Source organism: Neophocaena asiaeorientalis, unplaced genomic scaffold (assembly GCF_003031525.2).
Source record: "Neophocaena asiaeorientalis asiaeorientalis breed wild unplaced genomic scaffold, Neophocaena_asiaeorientalis_V1.1 scaffold258, whole genome shotgun sequence".
In the NCBI taxonomy this organism is placed as follows: Eukaryota; Metazoa; Chordata; class Mammalia; order Artiodactyla; family Phocoenidae; genus Neophocaena; species Neophocaena asiaeorientalis.
The window spans coordinates 3,771,907-3,786,829 of record NW_020172591.1 but is presented as its reverse complement, the minus strand read 5'-3'; the positions used below and the strand labels follow the sequence as shown (position 1 = coordinate 3,786,829).

Below are 14,923 nucleotides of genomic sequence, written 5' to 3'. Positions count from 1 at the left end.
CCAAAAAAAAAAAAAAAAAAAAAAAAAAAAACCCCAAGTAAATAATAGTATCAGCTGAGTATGAGCCAACTCACGCACCAGAAAGGTTCTTTTTCAAAGAAAACAATAACTAAAACACTTATTCCGATATTGCTGAAAATTCATCTAGTCCTAGTAACCAACTTCAACCACAACATTCCCAGCAGAAGGAACATCAGTAACTGAAGACTATTTCACTTGCATTTTTTTCTTACCAAGATCACGTGAAAACCCATTACTTTCAAATGCCGCATTTTCACAGCAAGGAATCCTCTGGGGTGGGTTGAATCCAAACAGTACGTAGATCTAGGAACACAGAGTACAGCTACTCTGAAAACAAAAACACAAAACGTGAGACTAGTTACTAACGAGATGACCATGTACAATCTTGCTGCATCCTTGTTCTTTGGAGATTTCAAAGCTGAGCTCTCCACTTACCACATTCCTCACCATTCCCTCCTGTGTTAGTCCTTCACTTCCTCATTACCTAGACTATGTAGATATTCCAGTATATGAAGACTATTTTAGGAACCACAAGCTTATAAAAATGCTTTATACAAACAGTATCCCTTAACCATCTTTACGAATGGCTACAATCTCAATGAGGAAAATTTTCAGATATGAAAGCCCCCATTTTAGGGCTTTCCTGTGCAGAGCTAATCTCTGATCTAAACATAATTATTTATGCTACTAGAAGCACTGATGTAGATAATACCAAATGGAAGATGCTCTGCTTGTACATATTGTCTCCCAGAGACAGACACATTTAAAAACCAGAATGGGGAGACCAAATACAAAAAAGAAAACAGTAAGAGATAGGCAAGACTGTTGAAAAGATAAAATGTATACGTGTAACAAAAATGTGGAAGGTGTAATTTCTCTTTCATTGTTCATGGCCTTTTGGAAAGATTAAGTTCATTGGGGGAGACAAAGACATTTGTATCCTTACTGTCTTCTGTCATACTCTGGCTGTTATCTGAGATAAAGTAAGAGAAATTTCATATCTTTAAAGGAACACTGATTCCTCATTTTTTCTCGGTACTTTAGGCTGAGAGCTACTACATTATATTATCATGCTAGAACAGATGAACACCTGAAAAAGAAAAATGATCTTTCAACTGGGTCAGAGAGAAAGCCTCTTTTTGAGGGAAGATGGGTAATAAGTAGAAGGAAGATAGTGGCTGAAAAAGATGGCCAAGGAACAAACTAGGTGGATTTAGAAAGGCGCAAAAGTTACAGAGCTGTGTATGAGTGGAGAGGGATGAGTAGATAAGAGTTTGAATCCCTACAGACTTTTTCTGTACCTCTCTCTACCATACTTCTGTGCGTGTGCTACAAAGCAGTAGGGGATATACATCGCTTGGGGTCAGGATCTGCGTCTGACTCATCCTTGTGTGCCCCACAGGCCCTAACAGAGCCTTTCCACAAAGAATGACTGAACACAGGGTGTGTGCAATATGACCTGATCCAGATGCTTACAAGGCAGAATATTCTCTCAGGGAGTAGCCTCAATTTCTCCCAGGAACACCCTCTGTACTGTGTGAGTCAAGGAAACTACTTCTAATTAACTTCAATATGGTTTGATCCATATACAATACAGCTTAATTAAAAAGCTAAAGTTTCTCTACCTTTAGAAAGGTTTGGCGGTAGAGAAAAATATTTTTTGGGTATTTGACTTTAGTAGAAGCCTTCATTCTTTATGATCACTACTGCATTATCTTGTCAAAAATGTACACTGCACTGATGGTTTCAATTATGCTAGCATTGTTATATTGAACTGTTTAGCTTTAAAACCTGATTTTTAAAAACTGCCTGTTTCATTAAATGGACAACTCCAATCCACTGTCTTCAACCACAGTGTCCCACATTTATACCTAAGGGGTAGATTAATGGATGAGAAGTCCCTTGGTGCATTACAAGCTCTATACAAATATAAGGTCTTCGTATTGTTACTGCTATTTAATATGAAGCCTTCAAGAATTAAGATTTAAATTTAGAAAGCTCAGCAAATGCGTATGTGTAAACAACCTTTGAATATTTGTAGCAGAAGTTACCACATCCACGTCAGAAAATGGAAGCACTTGGCTCCTGTTAGCATCCATTCTGATTTCGAAATCTGAAAGAAAAAAATTGATACTAATTTTTCAAACATCGCTCCAAGTGATTTTTTGTTTGAAAAGGTATACTACCACTACCAATAATTATAATGGCAGCAGGTAAGCTATACTGAGCTTATTTACCATGTGCCAAATACTAGTCTGGATTTTATATGTATAATCTCATTTGTTGGTCACAGGAACCCTGTGAGGTGGGTACTATTATTATTGCCATTTTACAGATAAGGAAAGAGGCCGGTGAGTGCCTAACACACAGCACTAGTAAGCAGTAGAGTGAAAATCCACACCCAGCAGTCCAGCTCCAGAGCCAATGCTGTACCACACTAGACTGCTGCAGTAAACTCCTTATCTTTTGTCAGAAAAGAAGTAAAACAGAGGAAAATCATATGAAGTCCCATACCAATATAATAATTATGTGGCAACCATACACTTTTTGAGAAGCATCCTTCTCCCAGAAGGCTACTCAGCACCTCGGCAACCTTTGCATGTGGCTGTAATGGCATGGAGGGCAGCTGTGGCAGCACTAAGTGTGTGTCCTTGTGACCAGGAACATCATCAAGTTTTAGACAGGCAGCCAAAACGTGAAGCTTGTGAACATTCCTCTCCACATCACCTTAAAAAAAAAAAAAAAAAAAGAGAGAAAGAAAATTATAGTTAAGAAAAATATGAATGCTACATTTAAGAAATTGTATTAATGCACCTATAATTCTGATTATTTGCTTCTTATCTTATTGTGTCTCCCTAGGTCCCACAGTGTGTAGGTCAGTGCCCTGACAATGTTTTAATGTTTTAAACTTTAAAATATCTTTCAAGGTGCTTTAGCCTCAACTCTTCACTGAACAGATGGGAAAATGCTCGGGAATGTTAAAATGCCTCCTGATTAAAGGCAAAGTTGGGAATAGATTCCAGGTCTCCTGGGTTCACGGCTGCTTCCTCCATGTTAGACTGCTTGAAAAATCAGCACATGGTGTTCCTTTTCCACACTTCAACTTTGGAATTTCATACTGTTGTTCTTAAAAGGATTTAAAATACTCTATTCCCAGATAATCATCAAATTTTACACATCTAGCCTGATACTGCTTCTCCTTATTTAATAGTAAAGACTGAAAGACAACAATTAATTTGGTTCCAAGAGTAAATAAATTCACTACTTTAGTAACTATTTGGTTTCTTGATCTAATGGCTGTGCCCTCATTACAGGCCATGAGTGACAAAGTGTTTATAGCTGCAAAAGTTGACTTAACTTGGCTTCAGACGTGACACATAAGGATTAGCAGTACAAACACCTCTGATCAAGGCATAAAGAACAACCTGAACATTTAGCCTTTGCACAGGTACATGAAGTGTAAATAAAAAGAACAATGACGCTGTGTTTCTTATTCTTGCCGTCTATGGGCAGGATCTGTCACTAAAGGAGCCTCCACCAGTTTGCTGGTTTGAAGCATGGCCCTTTGACTTCACCATCATTGGTCCTTTCATCAGGAGCACCCGCTCCACACGTTTTGACTAACACTGCGGCAACTGAGACCCCAATCTGAATCACCTGGTAGCCTGGCGGTACTGCTTTAGTCACCACCGTGGACTGACATCCTACCTGACGTCAGCAGATCATGGATGATGTCCTTTTGAAGAAGCTGATTAATAGGGGCCAGGGGAAAATGGTTCATCAAGCAAAACGAACACACAGCATTCAACAGGTTTTCAGAAGAGATGTGGTGAAGACTACCAGTCAGAGCACTAGCCATAACTTCTAGGAACCTACAGGGGCAGAAAGGAGAGTCAGCTTTCAAATATGAAGAGTAGACAAGGTCATGGCAGAGCTAGTGAGGTGTCAGAACTGATAGCTTTAAGGGGATAAAACAATCAGACTTGCAATAAGTCTTCACACATCTTTCAGGTCGGTGACTATCTCATAATAAATACATACACTCAATAAATATTAGCTACTACTATATGTCTTACACAGGGCAAATGTTTATAAGCTTTAACTCACTTAATTCCTATTCAAACTCTGTGGGATAGGTATCATTATTTTCTTCACAATAAAGATGAGTAAACAGGCTAAGCAGGGTCAACTAACTTGTCCAAGAACACACAGCCAGGAAGTAGCAGAGACAGCACTGGAATCCAAGTTGTCAGGGTCCAAAGGCTTTTAACCATTGTGCTAGATTTTTTATCATGAGTAAGTCTTTAAGACCTGGAACTCCACTGCAGTTTTATAATCAATTACAATTCTCTAGCTATTAATACTCTGAGTTAAAAGAACTGCTAGCCTAATCCTACCACCCAAGCTAATGTTATGCAGTATAACAAAGCAGCTAAGCACAGAGGGAGAGGAAAGGTCAAAATTAGGTAAGGTCACGTGTGCAGCGTGGCACTGCTGATAAACAGCGCAGATATGCTTTGAACCCAGGTCAATTTGACTCTTAGGGCATAAGCTATATATCATTATATAAGAAAAAAGGAAGTATTGATACTTGCAAAGTACTGTGATAGTGTACAGGAAAGAAAGTAGATAGGGTAGCTTTGGGGATAAGGAGAATTTCAGTTAAGTGGAAAAGATGGCAAAAGGGAAGACCACTTGAAACTAACCCCTGAAAGTACATGCCATTCATGCTGTAATAACTAGCGAGGCTGGGGCACAGGCAGAGATGCCCACAGCAGGGCAAGTATGCCCTGAAGTAAGCCCTTAGTACCAATGAGCCATAAAGGGAAATGTCTGAGATCAACGGGGAGGTCCCGTGAGGAGCAGACGGCCGAGTGAGGAAGGCTGTGACAGGCTAAGCAGGACTGCTAACAGGTCCTAGAGACAACAGTGAGGCAACACTTACTAAAGGGAGAACTGATGGAGTTTGGAGTATGCAGCAAGAAACAGCGGGGCTGCAGAGGACTGATCTGGAGCCCAGCGGTAATCACCTCCCCAGTCTCCTCGCATCCCACTTCTTATGCTGTTACCTCATGCTTCAGCGACACCAAAATCTGTGTCGTTCCTCGTACGTACTCTGCTGTTGCTTTCCTTCCTGACCTGAATACGGAGCCCCTTCTACTCAGAATGGTCTTTCCATCGTTAAATGCTCTCTCTCCATCTTTCAAGATCTGCTCAGGTACCAACTCCTCCAGGCAGGATGCTTGGCACCCACCCTGACCCTCCACTTCGCCAGGCTAGCATCCTGGTACATCCCTCCTCTATTCCTATATACACTGTATAAAACTCTATCACTTCAATGTTCATGCTGTATTTAACTGCGGAAAGGATTATGTCTCATTCATTTTTGTCTTAAGTACCTGAGTGCTTGGTACAAGTTTTCCGACTAAATGAACAAATAAACTTAGATGAGGAGGAGGAGAATGTTAATGGAAAAGGAAGAATCAAGAATAATGAGCTAAAAACTCACCAAGTTGTATACATTGAATATGCACAGCGTTTTACGTGTTGTTATTCATACCTCGATAAAGTGGTTTAAAAAGCTCTAGAGCGCTTTTCAATTATGGAGCAGAGACAGGCTTATTGACAAATAATTGCAGCTATGTGTCAAGGCTCCACCAAAGAGTTATATAAGACATGACAAGCACAGGGGCTGTGATGGAGACAATTAAGGGGAGGCACAAGACAAAGCTATATAAGACATAACAAGCACAGGGGCTGTGATGGAGACAATTAAGGGGAGGCACAAGACAAAGCTATATAAGACATAACAAGCACAGGGGCTGTGATGGAGACAATTAAGGGAAGGCACGTGACATGCAGTATGAACTGAGTCTCTCACAACAGTGGAGAGCACAGTGGGCAGCTGATTTTCTTGGCCCAGCACTTCTTTGATTACCTGCCCCAAAGAAAGGGGCATGTGACCCAAACTCGTTCGATCAGATTTTCTCTTTTGGAAATCTGAATCTTGAGGGAAAACCACAGGGACAAAAAGCTGTTGGAGTCAAGCTACTCGATGGCAAAAAGATGACCAGTGAACCTTGCCACTGAGACCCTCAGAACTGCCCTAGTTTATTCCTCCAAGGCCTCTCTGACTGACACTCTAGGTTTTTTTTTAATCTAACAATTACTGTGTCTGGCATTGCCTTAAGAACCTGACACAGATTAACTCATTTAATCCTCATAACAACCCAATATGATTAGAAATAACTCTTTCTCATCCCCATTTTAACAGATGAAGAAACTGAGGCACAGATAAGTAACTTGCCAAAGTTAAGTAGCTAATGAATCGCAGAGCTAAGATTCAAACCTAAGCAAGGTGTCTCCAGGGTCTGCGCTTTTAATCACTCTTCTAACAAATGACAAATGACATGTTATATGCGTTTCTGGTTTTTAATGAAACTTAGAACTGACCCAGAGAGGAAGGAAAGATGTTCTGGGTGGAAAGAAGATGAAAGAGCACAGCATGTTTGAGGAATTGCTGTGTTTAATAGTAGAAATGCACGATTGTGGTTAAAATGAAAAGAATAGAAAGCAGTAGTTTGGGACCAAATGAAGAGTTAGGGTCAAAACTAAACTATAAACTCAGGAGCTGAGGGAATAAGCCGGGGGAGAGTTTGAAATGAAAACTCCTATGCTGAATTACCAAATATATTGCAAAGAACAAAGAAACTGGCAAAAGCAAAGCACATATCTTTAGCAAAGATAAAATAAAATTCTGTTTAACTTCATAAATAAGGAATATCATGTTTTATTTCTGGACATGGATGAGTTCGATGGATGAGTTCACATGTAAGAATTCATTAAGCTTCGTAATCTTTTCTATAAATACGATATATGGCAATAAAAAAGTAAAAAAAGAACAAGTACATACTCGTGAGTCCAGCATTTGTGGAAGTGACTGAGAGAAGAATACACATGAAGAATAGAGACAAGGCTTTTCACGTTTAGGAAGCCAGGTTCATCTGCTGCTTTCTTCATAAACAAGTCCATCAAACTAACAGGTCGAAAGCCAACGTTTTCAAATAAGATGAGGAGAAAAAGAACCTAAAAAAAGAAAGAATTGAGGGAAAACTTCTTAAGAATTACAGTACGCTATTAGCAATCTTTTAGATCTCAAAATATTTAAACCGCAATAGAATTGTCCTGACTGACCAAATATTCCCTTAAAAGGAACAATTATCTTTTCCTTACAAAATCTCTTCCAGTTATTCTTGAATCAGAGTATCGAGTTAACAATCAACCTCTTTTTATAAGCTGAGAACCAGAGCACAGAACGGTTTCCATATTTCCATCTCATTTAAAATAAATATTTTCCTATACGCTTTTCATACAACAGCTCTGAAAATTACCTTTAAATATACCTCTTCTGAAGTTTTTCAAAATGACCAAGCCAATTTTGAACTGCTCTCCCTTCCAAACCTAGACACTTCCTAGATTCTAAGAGATAAGTCAAAATTTTCTATGTTCAGTACTAATTTCTATAACTGAGAATAGAGCTGAAATACGATGATTAAATGTTCCAGTTCACCTCTCATTTCTCTCTTAGTCTTTCTCAAAATAAGTACTTCTCTTTCCAAAACAATTCCATACTAAAGTCAACCTCACCCTACAAAGTGAACTAAACCAGTGACCTAACATGGTTACCACTACTTAACTACAAAAAGAAGTTTTTACCACCTGCTTCATTTAGATGTTTAATTATTAACACATGCCCTGAATTAAAAGGCTCTTACTCTGGAAGAAACAAGCAAACTTTCCATAAATAGAAAACACACATGATCATTAAGTAATGACAGTTTATTCTTCAAAAAGCATAAGCCTCTCACATCACCTATCTCCATTATTCTAAATCTAATAAAGGAAAAGTAGAAAGACAGAAATAATCCTTAGTATCCAACCAAAGTACCATACAACCTTTTGAAAAACAAATAGAAAAACAAACTTTGGACAATATAATTTTTGTTTTGGAGAGAAAGATGGTCCAGACATTGAATAATATATTAATAGGTAACCCCCAGACAAAAATTATAAGGAGCTAATTTTTCAAGCCGATTTAGCATTGGAATATTTTAGAATCTAAACCACTTTAAAATGATAGAGAAGTTATTTCCAATGCTAAATAAATTAATACGTTTCTTGAAAGTTTCTGAGGCTTATTCTAAACGGTTAACATACGTACTTTTTTCAACTTCCAGATGTCAAAAGTTGTAGCCACATAATCTGCTATTCCCTTAAAAAGATCTATATTGAAGTATTGGAGGTCTCTGCAAGACTGCAATATGCTGATCAATATTTTAAAGGGACACCCATGGATATTACCTTTAAGAATGAGTTAGAGAAACAAGAATCACCAGATGGTTTTGACTGTAGGATCCAAGATACTATATACACAGTACTTTTGTTTCTTTAGAAAAAATAGCACTATATTTTGTTAAAAAAAACAAACAAACACTATAGGCAAAAATAAAATTTAGATCTAACCATATCATCAGATATTTTTCATATAACAGCAAAGTTGTTAAAACAAACAAAACAAATATAGTCCAGAACAGATCGGATGCTACAAATCATACAAGAAAAATTCCCCTTACTTGTGACTATCTTACTGCACTCATTCAAAAGGATAATGGAGCGGTGATTCATGGCGGCCAGTACTGCAAACATGCGCTGGCTATTCAAAACAGAAAATTGGTCTAACTCTTTCAAGGCTTTCATCTAAAGAAAAGTAAACTTAAATTTAATTTATCATTTGTGGCAAAATAAATTAAACTCCTATATTTAAATAAAAAAGGATAAAGTTTGAGCAAAATGACTCGGACAAACAGATATATAGATAAATATACGTAAATATATATACAGATAAAAATAAATCTATTTCTATTATTTCACTTTAGCAAAGTTACATACAAAAGCATAATGTCCTCCTAATAAACTGACTTTAGGAGGTGATAGCAAATCACAAGAAATATTTTTTTCAAATTTTACCCAACAGAGAAAATTCAGAAGGTATTTACCTCCAATTTCCTTTTAAGACCAATCGGTGCATCTTTTCCAATACATTTCATTACAGTTTGTAATGTGAAGACACGTTCTATTTTCCAAACTTGCTGATCAACTAGCATCCTGTCATCAAACACAATAAATACCACAGTCCTAGGATCTTAAAGCCAGGTGAGAAATCCTAAAAGTCATTGGGTCCAGCTTCTACTTCTAGGCAAGGAATATGAAGCCCAAAGAAATGACCTACCTGCCCAAGAGTGCAAATAGTGAAAGCTCCAGGACCAGCCTAGTATTGTTTTCTCTCACATTATTTTGCTATCTTTATGCATGAACAAATTTCAGGAGATTATATTAAGACATCCTAATGCATAGTCAATGAAAAAGGGAATTAAAAATTATTCTCATCAACCTATGACATTAGATTAGGTGCATCAATTTTATAAGTTGTAAAACTTAACCTCCTTTTCAAGCTGGGCCAGTGTCATGTGACCTCCACATAGTACCCAATTAACCATTATGAACTGAGTACATGTCAGTTATCCCCCAGCCCACATCAGTACTATGTTTTAAGATAATTTTAGATTTTAATGTTACCCACGCCTTTTATTTTATGGTGGACCCTGAAAGAAGCATTATTTCCAGCTTTACCTGATCCAGAGTCACTATTTTAAGTTTAATAAGGTATTAAAGACCATAACTACTAACAAAGTCTTCCATACCCCCACTCCAAAAGAGGGAGCTCAACTTTCATCTTCGTTTTTGATTTAAGAGAAACAGAGAAAGGCACCTGAAGAAAGGGTAACAGAGTTCTCACCGCAATCCTGCTCGAAGAACATCCACATTCTTGCATGGCTCCATTGCCTCTAAGATAGTTGACAAAACTGAAAGACATTTCTCATCACACTCATTGATACGTTCCTATTGAAATATAATTACAAAAATACCACAGGTGATGAGCTCATAGTGGACTATCTCACCCAAGCAAAACCACTGAACTGATGCTTTCAGCTAAAGGATTAAGTATCAAACCAATAACTCAGAGTCAGTCCACAATAAACAGCATCTTTGGAAAACAAGATGTCATATGTAAGTGAATCTTCCAAATAACTGATACATTCTTTTATGTATCAACCGTTTTTTTACATTCTCCATTATCACTGAAAATGATTTGATATTGATTACCTTCCTCCCCTTCTGAAATAACTTTTATCAAGCATTATTTTTACCTCTTCTTGAGACCCAAAGCCAGCATGATGACAAGTGCAGTAATATTAGAGCTACAGGACAATTTTCCTACCCCTAAAGAATCTTACACAGCTGCGCTTACAATTTCCCTATATCCTTTCCTGGGTATCAAACTGCAACCTCAGTTGTGAACCTTCTGATTCACATCTGCTGTCACATTTTACCACCACTACCTGGATCTCAAGAGGAGCCCAGGCTCCATGGATCCTTCTTTCAAATCCTCTGAATTAGGGTACTAATTTAGGTTCTAGAAACGGCCTAATTTAGAAAACGAATAGTAACAACACAGCTTACCTAGTGCTCTACAATTTAATCATAACTAGCTTATACACCTCACAAGAGTACTTGTGATCACATCTGAAAGATGTAAGCTCTTTTGCTAAAATTACAATACATGGCGAACTAGTCACAGAGTCTCAAGTCAGAACCAGATTATGATAAGAAATAGATACTGCTGGAAGGAAAAAAGGTCTCATTCCCACGAGAGGGTTTCCATTAACAATTTATAGCATTCCATCAATACCTACTGTGAAAGAAAAGACCACTTGGCTATGTGTTTGAAGGGCAAACTTCACTGATGACATATTTCATCCCTAGCTAAAATGTCTTCGCAACATTCCAACATGTTAGTGAGATACAATTAAACGTACAGTTAACCTGACCCCAAATATCCACTGTCCATTCCTCACCAATGCAGATACTATGCTGATATGAATACCTGTCCAAAATTCATTTAGAGCATCACTGACCAGGTAGAGCGACTTACTGTAATCACTTTTAAATAACTATATAGGGAACACAGTCTACCAAAAAACACGGATATTCTGCGGTTTAAACACTCACACACGACACACAAATTAGTTCCTGGGCAAGAACATGGAAATCATAGTAATGTAAAAAGTTAAAAACTCTCATATACCTATGAACCCAATTCTTGAATTCTATAGTAGGATAGGATATATATCAGATCATCCTCAGGAAACTCCTGTCTTCAAAAAAAATTATTTAATTATGATCATTGAGTTCAGAAGTCTGAAGAGTCCACTCTTAAAAGGTAAATGAGGGGCTTCCCTGGTGGTGCAGTGGTTGAGAATCCACCTGCCAGTGCAGGGGACACGGGTTCGAGCCCTGGTCTGGGAGGATCCCACATGCCGCGGAGCAACTGGGCCTGTGAGCCACAACTACTGAGCCTGCGCGTCTGGAGCCTGTGCTCCGCAACAAGAGAGGCCACGATAGTGAGAGGCCCGTGCACCGCGATGAAGAGTGGCTCCCACATGCCACAACTAGAGAAAGCCCTCGCACAGAAACGAAGACCCAACACAGCAAAAATAAATATATAAATTAATAAACTCCTACCCCCAACATCTTCTTAAAAAAAAAAAAAAAAAAAGGTAAATGATTACTTTAATGAACTCATCTTTTCCTCAGCCAATCTGGCATCATTTCAGTGACATCAAACAGGACACTGACTCCCTTGTTTGAAACTAAAATTGGCTCCTTCCTCCATTCCACTTCCCACTCCCACAGTAATCTAAATACAAAGTGGAGCACGTTGATGACCTCTGCTTAAAATATTTCACTGGATCCCCATTGCCTACAGGATAAATCCAAACTCCTTAGCCAGGCAGAAAAGGCTCTTCACGATTCATCCCCTTTTTCCCCAGCCTCATGCCTTGCCATGACACCCAACCCCTCCTCCTTGACAGCCACAGACACAATTTCCTTTCCATTCCCTCAAACTCACAACCCCAGTATTCTGTACCTCCAGCCACAATGAACTACTTTCAGCTCCGCAAACTATTCTCCAGGATTTGAACATATAGTCTTCTCTGCTTGAAACACCATCCCCTTCGCTATCCATCTTCCAAGTGCTGGCCATTTCTTGGACTCAGCTTAGCCATCATCTCCTACTGGGCTTGAATTTTAGCTCTGCTATGTCGAGGTGTTTGTTCACTCACGCAGCAAGTATTTATCAAGTACCTACAGACAGTGACACTAACAGGTATGTGACCTTGGGCAAGTTATTTAACTGCTCTAAGCTTAAATTTCCTAATCGGTAAGATGAAAGTAACAATACCTACTTTTAAAAACTACACTGGGAATTACATGAGACGATCCTCTTTTCAAACTTTGTACCTATCACTGCTTCAAACAGTAATCCTGTATCCTCCTCTCCCATCACCTCTTCCCATCATGAAGGCGTACTCCTGACTAGGTTTGAAGCCCTTGTAATGCACTCTCTATATTTTTCTTTCGTTGCACTGAAAGCTCTATGTGGCCATTATTTTGTAACTGTATTCCCTATGCTTAGCACCATGCCTACAACATAGTAAATGTATGACTCATCAGATGAACATTGGTTATTTTTGTAATTACCTACAAAATACCTCTTGTCCCCTCTAGGTTATAAGGGCAGGGATCATGTCTTCTATATCTTTACATCCCTAGTGACAAGTTTAGTAACTGATACATAGTTGACACCCAATAATATTTACTGTATGAATAAATCAATCCAGTAGCTGTGTGACTTTAGCCAAGTTAACATCACTAAATCTCTTTCCTCATCTGCTAAACTGAGGTAGCATCAACCTTACAGGACTATTGTGAAGATTAAATAAGACAACAGAAGAAAAAGGTATAGGTAGTCAATAAATACTAGTTCCCTTCCCTTCTCTCCTTCTTTCAACTACCCAACCTTTCCTTGTATATTTTGTACCTCTCCCCATTTTAGCTTATTCACTATTACTCAACTCCAGAGAAGAAAAATGGGGCAAGCTTTCATAAATTTCTACAGCAAAAAGATCTGGCTAACTTAAGGACTCTAAATCATATAATATCTATGCAGAAACAAATATAAACTACCATCCCAAAGATAAGTTTCTTTCAAGGAGGCTACATGTCTACGTCCCATCATTCTTTCAAGATATGCTAAACCAAGTAAAAGTATATTTAAGGCTCCTTTTGATTTTACCTGGACCACCCTCAGCAAAGTCTGTACGAGTAGCGTATTCTGAGGGATCCCGAGCTTCACCATAGCATGAAGACTGAACAGCAGGTTGTCGTAGTGCATGATCTTGGCTTCTCTCATAATTTGTTCACACAGCTGGCTAAACATAGGGTGGTTAAACATCAACTGTTTTTCAAAGCGCTTCTGGTCATCAGACATCCGTTTGGCAATTGTCCACATGGCTGAGAAATAGTTACTACTAGGAAATGTAGGTGCTTTTGAAAATATATCTAACACATCACTCAGGGAACTACACTCCTGAGACAGTTTTCTACAGTTGATCGGGGTTGGTTTTGTTCTCTTGGTGAGAACATCTTCATTGGAAGGCTCATGATGAAAGTTTTTCTTCAATCCATTATCAGAGACAAAGTGTTTTGAGTTAAAGGACAGCCTTCTAGGACAAAGTAGTCTGTCAACTGTAAGGACTGTTGCAGTGCTTATGCCCTTTGTTTGAAAGCCATCACCTCCTGATTTAAAAAGTAAGGCATCCTGAAAGAGATATCTAATAGATGACTGCATTCTATTATCAAAGTTACTTAAGAGCTTTCTTGGGTTCCAGTTTGAATAAACAATTTTTGGTCTGCAAAATCCCGAAGGATACAGCCTCACAGTTCTGCCTGTTGGAACTAAAGTACTGAATTGTCTGAGGTTCCATAAAAAGGAACCTGCTCTGTTATTCATTTTCCTAGCCACTGAAACACTTTCAAATGGCTTTTAAGTTGTCAAGATCACACACACACACGTCGCTTCTAAATATGAAAGAAAACACATGCCGTCGCTTTCCTGTAGGGGAAGGGATTATAAGAGAAATAAAAATTAGAGTAAAACTTCTACTTAAAAATATCAAATGCATTTAACAGAGACTAAAGTGAGAACCTAGGGAGACATTAAGATTTCCGTTAAAAAGGTAAAACCATGTTAGCAATATGGGCTTTCTCCATTTCTACCACAATGTGTATATACAGTCTTAAAGGTGCAAGGTTACTTTGGAAGTAATCGTTGTACAAATAAGGTATTAAAAAAATAAAAAAGGAAGTGGATTTCTGACGGAAAAGTTTTCCTGCTTTCTTTGCAGTAAGGCATTTTATGTTACCACTGCCTTGAAGATGTCGTCAATGAAAAACAAGGGTTTAACCTTGATGGATACTTTTTAACACAAGAATTTAACTACAGGTAAACACGAACTGTTAAGAATAAGGACTTGGACAAGTAGAACGGCTCAGAAGAAGCAGCAAACTAAAGTGATGCACGTGGCCTGCGCTTGTCTGGAGATAACAACCAGACAGTCTCACCAGGTCTCAGAACCGGTGTCAGGGGTCCGTCCTTCCGGAGCTGGACCTCTTAGTATTAACCCACCTCCCTAAACTTACTTCCCGGGCAAGTCCTGAGACCTTTCTCTGAACGGCGAGAATTCTAAAGCGTAGTACGACCACCTGTTCCACCTATGCTCGTCCTCCACTCACCTTAATTCAGAGCCCCCTGGTTACACAGAGGCGCGGCCATACAGCTTCCCCGCGAGCTGAGAGTATCGCGAGATTTTACGGATCCTTCATAGGTCAAAAAGTGTTACGTTCGCGGGAGGTTGGAAATAGTTTGCTTGGAGTGAAG

At 38.7% G+C, this 14,923-nt stretch overlaps 1 protein-coding gene across 2 annotated transcripts in view; it reads right to left on the bottom strand.

Annotated features, from left to right (window-relative positions):
* Positions 1–14,830, bottom strand: part of FASTKD2 (FAST kinase domains 2) — a 15,865-nt gene extending 1,035 nt beyond the window's left edge. The window contains exons 1-11 of one of the 2 annotated variants that reach the window (XM_024738384.1): positions 14,779–14,830; positions 13,280–14,098; positions 9,878–9,981; positions 9,078–9,186; positions 8,655–8,778; positions 8,243–8,382; positions 6,935–7,107; positions 3,730–3,893; positions 2,536–2,748; positions 2,047–2,134; positions 234–348 (exon numbers count right to left, since the gene is read on the bottom strand). In XM_024738384.1, the coding sequence (XP_024594152.1) occupies positions 234–348; positions 2,047–2,134; positions 2,536–2,748; positions 3,730–3,893; positions 6,935–7,107; positions 8,243–8,382; positions 8,655–8,778; positions 9,078–9,186; positions 9,878–9,981; positions 13,280–13,996 (1,947 nt within the window). In that variant the 5' untranslated portion in view covers positions 13,997–14,098; positions 14,779–14,830. Of the gene's footprint in view, positions 1–233; positions 349–2,046; positions 2,135–2,535; positions 2,749–3,729; positions 3,894–6,934; positions 7,108–8,242; positions 8,383–8,654; positions 8,779–9,077; positions 9,187–9,877; positions 9,982–13,279; positions 14,099–14,778 lie in introns of those variants that run through there. The other variant, XM_024738385.1, reaches the window with a different exon arrangement.
* Positions 14,831–14,923: the final 93 nt, after the last annotated feature.